We start from the raw sequence: 11,054 nt of genomic DNA, 5'->3' as shown, positions 1-11,054 counted from the left end.
AGGTGGGTGCTGGGCTTTCAAAAGCAAAGAGGTGGGCTGGTGGGGGATGCGGAAGGGGAGGGAGCTGCTTGGGGAGGGACTTTCTTTTTTGCACGTGCCTCCACACGTTTTTATTAATTTGCTTTCCTACGCCGCTGTTCTGTGCAGCCCAGGTCACCATCGGCTTTGCACGCCCTCCGGTCACCACCCCTCAGCCACCCCTGACCCTGGCAGCACCTTCAAAGGCAGCATGCTGCGGAGCCTGCAATGTTTGCTCGCTTATCGGGTGGGCAGCCTCCCACTGCACTCCTGGGGACACCGCTTGGCCACCACTGCCCGCGCAAGGTCAGTCCCCTGGCGCCGTGCTGAGCTCCCTGTCCTCACTGGGTGACCATCGTTTGAGGGCAGAGTGGTAATTAATTAATTAAACAGCCGCTCATCTTGCTAAGGCCTTGGGTTTGCTAACCCATGGGTGAAGGGCTTTGGCCCCATGAGCCCCTCTGGGGGTGATGCAGTAGTGGTCATGTGTGAGCAGGTCCCAGCTGGCCGTCAGACACCAAGCTCTCATCCCTTGGGTCCATTTTGGTTGTGCCCTGTGTGGCACCACGCTGTGAGCAGCCATTTCACAGACTGGTTTCAAGTGATAGGGCTGAAATGAGAACGCCTTGGCTGGTGGGCACAGGGAGAGATGCTCTTCTCACCTTCCTCTCAGCTGTGTTAGGGGCTGGGCCTCTCACCCTAGGATCTACTCCATCACAGCATGATGGACCATTCCTCCTCCCTGTGTGATGCTTACATTTTAAGAAAAGAAATGGTGAAGTGCTGGCAGTGCTGCCTGAGCTGTGGGTGCCCCATCCATGGAGGTGTCCAGGCTGTGGATGGGCCCTGGGCAGCCTAAGCTGGGGGGCAGCCAGCCCATGGCAGGGACTGGGCTGGGTGATCTTGGAGGTCCCTTCCAACCCAACCATTCTCTGGCCCTGGACAATCATTCATTTGGATTTAGTGTGGGTGGAAGGCGATGGTTACCTGTGCTTACACCGCATCAGGTCTGCACTCAACCACTGCAGTCCCCCAGCTTCTGGTGGAGAGGTTCGTGCTGTATTAGCATCCCTGCCCCGAAGGCAGCAGAGCTCGGTGTCACCCAGCCCCGGAGCAACGTGTTGTGTCCTGTGGGCTCAAAGACATCAAAGCCAACGCTGGGTGGTGTCACCGCCCGGTACCACGCCTGTCCCGCTCCCTGCCGGCCTCGTTGGCTGAGGCGAGGAGGGGTCACAAGGCTGAGCTTCCCCAAAAAGCCAGCAGGCGGTGGGGAGGAGGAGCAGAAGGCAGGAGGAGGTAAACAGGCGGTGGGAGCCCTGCGGGAGGCAGGGGCGGCTCTGCCCAGCCGCCTTCCCGGGAGAGGGCGCTGGGAGCCGCTGCCGCTTCTCGGCTGTCTCGTAAACATGTTGTGCTGCAGGAGATGGGCCGTGCCAGGGCCGGGGGCTGCTGGACGTGGGTGCCCCGGGTTGGCTGGGTTGGGTTGGCCATCGCTTCTGAGAAAGTCGCAGGTAGTGTATTGCTATGAAACGGGAGCCGTCGGTGTCCCGATTAACAAACCCTGTAGGTAAACCCAGGGCACGGCATTAGGTTTTCTGAGGCAGCCCTGCTTTGTGGGGGCTGTTCAGCTGCTGGGTCTCCCTTGGTGCAAGCACCCCCTGCTTTGCTTTCAGCTGAGCCACTCTGGGGTGACTGCAGCTTGGGATCTGCTCAGGGATCCTGAGCCAATTGCTGTAGGTAACACTTGGGTGTTCAGACCTGTGGAGTGACACAGGGGACAAAGTGTGAGTTGAATGGGGAAGTGGAACAAGATCCAAGCAGGGAATGAGACAGCTGAGGTGAGGAAGCATTGGGGCACCCAGCTCTGCCCTGCTTGGAGCTGCAGCGGGGACACCTCATCCCCCTCCCAGAGCTGAGAGTGTCAGTGCCTACTTGTCACCTCCAAAAGGGCTGCAGGGTCCTGTGTGCTGATCCAGACCCCTTCTGTATCAAAATCTTGGCCTTACACACAAGGTGCAGGGACTTGGAGACTGGAGGAAGGCAGCAAGGTGTAAGGTACTGGGAGGAAAGCAGTTTCTGTTGTGCTTCGAGGCTCTGATTTGCCTAAACTATGCAAGGAGCTGAAAAGCACCTGAATTACACCTCTATCCTGGTGAGCCCCGAGGGAGTAACTTGCACTTGTGGCTGCTGTAATGTGGTGCCAAAGAATGAGCCAGGTTGTCCCGCAGGGAGGGCGGGGATCTGGCTCTCAGATGGGCCATAAATCGAGACAAGCCCTCGGCCAGCAGTTAGTCCTGTGGGCTGAGGATCCGGCCCTCCAGGGCCACCGTGTCCCCAGACACCCACTGAGCAGCGGTTGTGCTTTGGGTGGCCGTGATGGCACAGAGGGTCAGGCTTCTTGAGGAGTGGCCATGTGGGTGCCAGCATCGTGTAGCTCCAGTCACCCCAAGGCAGGCGTGTGCTTGTCCTGGCACTTATGTGCTGTGAATGGATGTGTATGGAGCAAGCATGGCACTGCCCCTTGAGTCTGGGCTGGGGGGCCGAGCGGGAGCGGGGATGGGAGTGAAAGCAAGCACCCAGGGTGGAAAAACACCGGGCAGGCAATGGGTGCTCCTGGCCCAGGAGGGCTGGGGAGTATCTCCTCCCTCGGGTCACGGTGCCCTGCAGTGAGGGTCTGGGCTGTAACTCCGTGCTGGAAGGGTACAGCACAGCAACTCCAGCCCTCAAACACAGAGTCCAACACGAGGCGTGCAGGGGGCTCCCATTCCTGTCTCCCTCCTTCCCTGCTCGCCCTGTTTACCCAGGGCGACTCATTTCCATGCCTGCGAGTTATGCAAAGGCAGCTGCTAATGTAAACGCCGCAGAAGAGCCCTGGATTCGCTCCCACTGCTGCTTTCCGAGAAGAGGGGGGATCTGTTTTCGGGGGATGGGACGGCAAAAGGAAAGGAAAAACACCCCCCCTTCCCCCCCCCACGCCTTTAGCCATTCCCCTAAACGGGACAGACGGAATATGGCAGCGCAGCCCAGCGGGGCGCTCAGCTTGTTTTTCCCCCTGCCCCGGCTCTCTTGCCAGCTCCCTCCTCCTCGCAGCCCCGTCCCCGTCCCCGTCCTGCCCCCGGCCCGCTTCCCGCTGCCCAATCAGTGCTGCGGGGCCGGCGCTCCGGCTCCATAAAGCGGCGGCGGGTGCGGCCCCCGGGAGCCGAGCGTGGGAGCCCCGCGCCGAGCCCCTGCCCGCAGCGCAGCGCAGGTAACGGCACGGCTATGGGGGGGGCAGTGGGGGGCAGTGGGGGGGGTGTGCCGGGGGTCCGCAGGGCTCAGACACCGGGTTGTCCCAGCAGATCCTCCGGGGGAAGATTCCTGCTTAGCCCTCGGGACGGGGGGGTGGGGGAAGGAGGTTAAGGGGCGGCTCTTGTTTTGTCTTCAAAACAAGCTCTCTGCTCTTCCCCCCACCCCTTTCCCTCCCCCATCTTTTTTTTTTTTTACCCTTTTCCTTGCGAGACTTTCACTCTTTTTCCTTAAATAATGACAATTGCATTGAGCGATAGGTGATGCTCCCCAGAGCTTGCCCCATTGAAGACCCCCTCCCCATTAGAGGGGTCACATGGGGGTGTGGGGGCTTATGATCCATGCAGCTCTGGCATTTTTCGAGGCTCTCAGCACCAATATTCCAACTCGTTTTCCATTTCCAACCCCACTGCAAACACGAGTGGACCCAACGCTCGTGGGCTGTTGGGAAGGTTGGGCTGGGAGCAGAGCCCCTCCGTGGCAGCCTGCTTTGGGGTTGCTGTGCTGCTTGTTGCTTTTCCCAGCCCTGGATGAGCCTTGTGTAACTTCAGACCAGCTGATCTGGGGAGGCAGCTGGGCTGGCAAGCCCTCCTTGCTGAAGCAAGCATATCAAGAAAGCCCCAGCTAAGCTTTCCTGTGCATTAGCCCTGCTCCAGAGCAGCAGCAAGCACGGGGTTGTTGGAGAGGTAAAGAGTTCACACTGGGCTCAGAAGGTGTTTTGAAGGCTGTTACTTGTTGGATAGGACCGTGTCCAAGAAGCAGGAGTTTAGGTATTTACAAGATGCTTTGAAGGTATCAGAGCAGCTGCTGGGTTTTCCACCTTGGGCATGGGGAGCACAGCAGCACGGGGCTATAACTGAGCTGTCTCTGTGAATAGAGTGTGGGGGGGAAAGAACAACAACTGGGAGTGCAAGGAAGAGTCTGATGTTTGGGATTGGTTTGGGCATCCTCCCTGCAGGACAGCCCACACCAGCTCTGCAGCCATGGCCACCTCAGCGAGCTCCCAGCTGAGCAAAGCCATCAAGCACATGTACATGAAGCTGCCGCAGGGGGAGAAGGTCCAAGCCATGTACATCTGGATCGATGGGACCGGGGAGCACCTGCGCTGCAAAACCCGCACGCTGGACCATGAACCCAAGAGCCTGGAAGGTGAGAGGTGTGGGATTTACTGTAGGTGCTTTTAGGGAGGAGCTGGAGATGCTGCTCTTCATCCCCCTCCGCTCACCTCCTGCTCCAGGTGCCCGGGTAGGAAGGTTCCCAGCTTTCCAGATGTGGCACTGAACACCATGGCAGGGGTTGGGCACCCAGCCCGGCGGAGGGGGCTCCTGGCATGGGATCCGCAGCCCATTGACTCTCAAGTGCTCGTTTTTGGCCGGAAGTAGTTTGGCAGAAAGTGGAAAGGAAAGAATGGAGCTATCCGGTGTAATTAAGAGCTTGTGTCCCTCAGAACAAACAGTCCCAGCTTACACAATAATAGCATTAGGATTTTCTCAGGTTGCCATGGAGCTGGCTGGAGACAGTTATGAAATGAAAATACTGTGTGTGACTGAGCAGAATTCTCTCTCTCTCTCTTTTTTTTCCCCCCCTTTTCCCTCTAAGGGAGTGGTTGGCACAGCTCTTTTGCAATCTCTCTGCTTCCCATCCTCCCACTTTCCCCCCAGGATACAGAGGAGATAACATAGCCCGGGTAGAGTTCACAACGGCTCCCGCTGTGCTTTGACCCCTGGGATATGGAGGGCACGAGGGCCATGCTGGCCATACTCATCCATATGAGGCTCAACCCATGTGGCAGTGCATGGGACTTGGGGAGTTGCCTTCTCTCATTTCTTGCTTGTTTTGTGCTTCTACTTCCTCCGTTGTCCCATTGTCTATAAGTACTTGCACTTCCATGGCACGGAAGGGTGGTGGAGAGTCCATCCTCCTGGCACCGGTAGATCCTGGCTCACAGTGATTTACTCTTCACTTCAGATCTCCCTGAGTGGAACTTCGATGGCTCCAGCACCTTCCAAGCTGAAGGCTCCAACAGCGACATGTACCTGCGACCTGCTGCCATGTTTCGGGACCCATTTCGCAAGGATCCCAACAAACTGGTTCTCTGTGAGGTCTTCAAATACAACCGCCAGTCTGCAGGTGAATGGACACGATGCTGGTGTTCCTGGGGAGGGGAAGCTGGTAGAAGAAGGGGGTGGAAAAGGGAAGACCCATCTAAATGTCGGTCATGCCTCTCAGCATTGTGCGCAGCAAAGGTAGCGCCCTGAGAATAAAAGGCAGACAAAGAGGTGGTGGAGAAGATTATGGTGGAACACTGGTCCTGGATTCTTCTTTTCACCAGTGCTGCTGGCACTCAGGCTGTAGATAAAGGAGAAACGGGCAACGAAAGTGGAGATCCTAAAAAGCCTTGTGCTGCTTTTCTATTGTAGAGACAAATCTCCGGCACACCTGTAGGCGGATTATGGATATGGTGTCCAACCAACACCCCTGGTTTGGGATGGAGCAGGAGTACACCCTTCTGGGAACAGATGGTCATCCGTTTGGCTGGCCTTCCAATGGCTTCCCTGGACCCCAAGGTGACATAAACTCTTGCCCAGTATGACATCTCCATTAGCGTTCTGCTCTACTGGTGCTTTGCCATGAGAAATGGATGCTTGTTCTTCCCCATGTGTGCCCTCTCTTCACAAAGTCTGAGCCTTTTACCTTCTGGAAGCTCATGTTATTCTTGCTTTCCATCTGTGCTGTTGCAGGTCCATACTACTGTGGTGTAGGAGCTGACAAAGCCTATGGCAGAGACATTGTGGAGGCCCACTACCGAGCGTGCCTCTATGCTGGTGTGAAAATTGGAGGAACCAATGCAGAAGTGATGCCAGCCCAGGTAAAGTCCTGGCTGCCTTGTGGGGTGAGGTGGTCCAGAAAAGTCGTGGGTTAAAGGAGCTTTTGGCTCGCTGCTCCAAGCAGTGCAGCTTTACCAGTGTTCAGAGTGTAAGGGGGTGGGACGTTCCTTGTTGCGTCTCTGCCTGACTAAGCTCTGACTCCTCCTTCCTGTAGTGGGAGTTCCAGGTGGGACCATGCGAAGGGATTGAGATGGGGGATCACCTCTGGATAGCACGCTTCATCCTCCACCGGGTGTGCGAAGACTTCGGTGTCATCGTGTCCTTCGATCCCAAACCCATCCCTGGGAACTGGAACGGTGCTGGCTGTCACACCAACTTCAGCACCAAGAACATGAGGGAAGATGGAGGTCTCAAGTGAGTCTTTTGAGATGGGCCAGTAGCATCTGTTTGCGTGGCAGCAAGTTGGGCTTGTGAGTTTTTAGCAGGGCTTTTGACTGCGTGGTGGACACCATGCATTCTGTATGAGGCTTTTTGTTCTGGCTTTCACTCTTTTTGTGTGTATTTCTGTGCTTTTTATTGCGATGTGTATGTAATCTTACACTCCTGGTGGTGCTGGATTGGAAAGTCAGTACGGATGCAGCAGTTCGTAGTGGGCCGTCCAGCTCTTGTTAACAAACAAGCCGACTCAGCAAAGGCATTTTATATTTATAACCCTGATGAGAGAGACCACTTGCTTACGTCTGGGTCAGGCTGGATGCAAATGCCACGTTTGTTTTCAACGTGATGATTTTGGAAATGTAAAACCCAGGTCACAAATGGGACTGGCGTGCTCAGTGCAGACCTCACAGCACTGGACCTTGGTGGAGCTCTCCAAAGGGGTTTGTTTGGTCAGCTGTGCTTTCTTGCCTTAATCTCAGTGATGCACTGAGATAACAAACCAGCCCGTGATTGTCAGCTTCCCTCATAGGACCTTGGGTTAAGAAATCTCTCCTCTGGGAGCAGATTTCCCCAGAGGCAGAGCAGAGATCTGGCCAGGGGTCATCCCTGTGGTATCCCTCAGAGTGTCAATGGACTCTCTGAGGCCATGGGGATCCTTTTCTAAGAATCACACAGGCTAGAAGTAGAAGGGAAGCGAAGCCCTGCATTGATAAGGGCAAGAAAGTGGGTTGTAGGACATAATTCACTTGTGGGCTGGGGGGGAAGGATGAAGCTACATTCACTTGGACACAGCAGTATGAGCAGCTCACTCACCGAGCCTCCTCCTCTCCCCTGCTTCCTTCACAGGCACATTGAGGAGGCCATCGAGAAGCTGAGCAAGCGTCACCAGTACCACATCCGTGCCTATGACCCCAAAGGAGGGCTGGATAACGCCCGGCGCTTGACGGGCTTCCATGAGACATCCAGCATCCATGAGTTCTCCGCCGGTGTGGCCAACCGCGGCGCCAGCATCCGCATCCCACGCAACGTGGGCCATGAGAAGAAAGGCTACTTTGAGGACCGCCGGCCTTCAGCCAACTGCGATCCCTATGCTGTGACGGAGGCCCTGGTCCGCACGTGTCTCCTCAACGAAACTGGGGACGAGCCTTTTGAGTACAAGAACTAAGTGGACTCATGCCCACAAGACACCGCCTTCCCCCCGTGCTTCCCGCACCCCTAAACTTCCCTTCTAGTTGTAATCCTGAGGGTACAAGATAACACACTTCGTGTCTCAGTAACTCTTGTTTTGAGGGGGGGGGAGGAGGGCAGGTTTAGTTTAATTGTCTGTTTGTTGTTGACTCTTCAAAAGGCGAGAGGAGGAGGAGGAGAAGAGGGTTAGAGAATTTTTAACCACTGTTTTGTTTTTCTGTTGGTTTTTTTTTGTTTTTTTTTTTGTCTAATTCATCTGTACATCTGATGGGATCCAATGGCTTCCAGGGACAGGCTACACACAGAAAGCCAGCAGACAAGAGGAAAGTGACAATTACAGCTGACTTGCCCAGATCTGGGTGTTAGGGCCAGCGCTGATGGCTCTCAATGCATAGCATCCCAAGGAGGGCAGGCAGGAGCTGGGATGGAGCCCTGCTCTGTCCTGTGGTGCGATGGGGCAGCCGTCAGCCTCTTGGCACTGTTTCTAGGATTCTTCTTGGCAATTGTGGTGTAGGAGCACTTAGGAAAGTTCCTTATTCCTTGTCATTGGAAGTCAGCCGATCTCCTGCTCCTAACACAGAGTGAAGTAGTATTTTTCTATTTAAATGTAAAAACAAGCAAAAAAAATTATATATGAAAATAGGGGGGAGGGAGGGGTTGTGTTTCTGGTTTTGGGTTGGTTCTTTTTTGTTTTCTTTTAAAGAAGAAAAAGAGAGATGATGTCCTAGGGACTCGACCACAAGAGTGGGCAGAGCTCATAGGGATATGCAGCCAGAGGGGCCTCCAGGTGGGACCGAGGGAGAGCATGGAGGGCTCAGTGGGGAAGACTCAAGAGGAGTGGAGCTTGCAGGAGGCAATTCCCAGACCTGGGAAGCCGACGGGAAGGTTTATATCACTAACTCAAGTAGCCATGAAGTGCTGGTGTGGATGAGGGGGGTGAGGAAGGTGTTCTGAACTAGGAGTTGGCTGGTCAACTTCATCATGTTCTGGACAGAGCTGTGGGTGTTTTGCTTTCCGGTGGGGTTGGCACGTCACTAAAGCAGGGCTTTTGATAAATGACATTTTAGATGCCTTTTTTTTTTTTCCTTATAACGTACTTAGTTTCTAAAACTGAGTGGTTTTACAGAGACCGTCAATGTCACTGTTGTGTCCTGGCTGTGGGACTGCCTGCCTCCACTTGATGGTGGATGGGAGAAGGACAAGGAGCCATCCCTCCCAGGCAGCCCCATGCCTCCCAGCTCAGGTTGGGGGTACAAACATGCCAGGACTTTACACTTTGGGTATCTTAGATGGTGCCAGTTCTATTCCGTTGCATTTGGACTTCCTTCTGAATAGGTTGTTTGTTTTTTTTTTTTATAATTAAAAAAGAAAAAAAAGAGAGAGATCGAAATGTTAATTCTGACTTCTTTCCTCTTTTCTGTGCTTCCTGGCAACTTCTTTTGTATGTGTTTTGTCTTTACTTAAAGGTAATTTTACCCCGATACCGGGAAGGTTTTTGGCTTTTCATTTGTGGGGTGGGTGGGAAGGAGGGGATGGTCTGAATCCCAATGGTGGACCCAATATGGAGGCTGTTGGTTCTCTGGGGCACACTGTGACTGCAGTGGAGGTCACTGTGTGGGGGGATATGGGGCTTGTGGGCATCCATACGCACAGCCCATAGAGGGTACAAAGTAAAACTGCTTTGGAAGAAGGAACTGGGTGTATGGCTGGGAAGGGCCCACCAGGGCAGTCCTGATGGTGGGAGTGGGATTTGGTCCTTTGCTCCTCCCCTTGTCTTGCACAGGTGCTTGACGCTTAATGGTACCTCGTGTTCTGAGCTGACAGAGCATTTACCCACTGGCTTGGTAATTACCCAGATGAAAGAAGCCTGAAACAATGAGCACTGTGCTGCATAATGGCTATTCTTATACGAAAAAAGCTGCCAGGAATTAGAAGGAAAAATCCCTGCTCTCCTCCAGCCACTGTTGTCTGACTTCTTGCCTAAAGCTTGCAGGCTCAGCCTGCTTTGCAGCCACCTGAACACCATTTCCCATGCAACGGTGGGCAGTTGAAGATCAGCTTTTTCCTCCCCATCGCGGCCTGCCCACAGGCTGGCACGGCCGGGCTATTTTGCTTTCATAAGCTGCATTATGTAAGCTGGTCTCGAGCAGGGACGTGGTGCCAACTTGGCGTTGGGAAGGAGCTGCATTCCTCTGCTGCGGGGTCTAATCCCTGCCTGCAGCAAAAGCTGGGCTGCAGCAGGAGCAGGAAGGCCGTTCCTTGCTTTCTAATCCCTCACCCCAGGTGGAGGAGCCTTGTGGAGCCATTGCTCCCTTTGTCAACAGGCTGTGCTTGGCGTTCCACTTTGCAAACCCCATCCTCAGCAGCTTAGGGGGGTTGCACAGCACACCTCGGACCTTTCTCTCCTGCTGTGTTTGTTGAACTCTCTGTGCTCTGCAGCTTTGGTTGTGCTTGTTTGGAAAGGCTCAAGGGGAGAAACATGGAAGGGGAGACTTACACAGCACTAGCCAAAAAGAGCAGTAAAGGTGAGCAGCATAGGGTGTAGGGTTGTGTGGTGAGCAGATGGGGTTGCATGGTGAGGATGTGGGGTGCAGACCCTGGGAAAGACAGAGGAATCATATAACAGCATGGGGTGGAAGGGACCTCAAAGGACATCCAGTTCCAGTCCCCTGCCTTGGGCAGGGTCAGACACTGTGGGAGGTTATCCAGGGCTCCATTCAACCTGGCCTTCAATGGGAACAGGGCATCCACAACCTCCCTGGGAAGCCTGTGCCACCATCTCAATGGTGCATGGGCCAGGCTCTCCAGCACAGGCTGCCCCCAGGGTGCCATGTCTGCAGAACAGCACTACCCCATTAAACCCATGGGCAGCTTGGATGGGGCACTGGGCAGACTGATCTATGAGATGCATCCCTGCCCATGGCAGGGGGTCCCACCAGGTGATCACTGAGATCTCTCCATTCCAACCCAAGCTGTTCTGTGATTCTACAGTCATAGGCTGGGGTTGGAAGGGACCTCAACCATCACCTGCTCCCACCCCCTGCCACAGGCAGGGCAGCATGCTAGGAAGCAGTCCTGTACCTACCTGTACATACAGTGCAGGATGGCACTGGGTGCTTTGCAGGGTTCTTAGGTCTTTTGGCCCTTCCACTGAGGAGCCCCAGGACCTCATTTGATTCAGGAGAAAAGTCGCTCTTGGTTTAAAGCTGGCAGCAGTAATGCCTCGACCTCTTCAGGTCTTGTGGGTGGACCACGGAAGCAAGGGCTTCAGCTGGATGAATGGCCAAAAACCATGCAGTT

General features: G+C 54.7%; 1 protein-coding gene across 1 annotated transcript; it reads left to right on the top strand.

Moving 5' to 3' along the window:
* The first annotated feature begins 3,132 nt into the window (after positions 1 to 3,132).
* GLUL (glutamate-ammonia ligase) lies at positions 3,133 to 9,235 on the top strand. Its single transcript, XM_015869760.2, has 7 exons — positions 3,133 to 3,262; positions 4,259 to 4,449; positions 5,269 to 5,430; positions 5,721 to 5,867; positions 6,042 to 6,169; positions 6,343 to 6,542; positions 7,413 to 9,235. The coding sequence occupies exons 2-7, from the start codon at positions 4,284 to 4,286 to the stop codon at positions 7,729 to 7,731; spliced, it is 1,122 nt and encodes a 373-aa protein (XP_015725246.1). The 5' UTR covers positions 3,133 to 3,262; positions 4,259 to 4,283; the 3' UTR covers positions 7,732 to 9,235.
* The last annotated feature ends 1,819 nt before the right edge of the window (positions 9,236 to 11,054 follow it).

The sequence above is a fragment of the Coturnix japonica genome, chromosome 8 (genome assembly GCF_001577835.2).
Source record: "Coturnix japonica isolate 7356 chromosome 8, Coturnix japonica 2.1, whole genome shotgun sequence".
NCBI classification, from domain to species: domain Eukaryota; kingdom Metazoa; phylum Chordata; class Aves; order Galliformes; family Phasianidae; genus Coturnix; species Coturnix japonica.
Note: the sequence above shows the minus strand (reverse complement) of the source record. Positions and strands in the feature narration are given on the sequence as shown.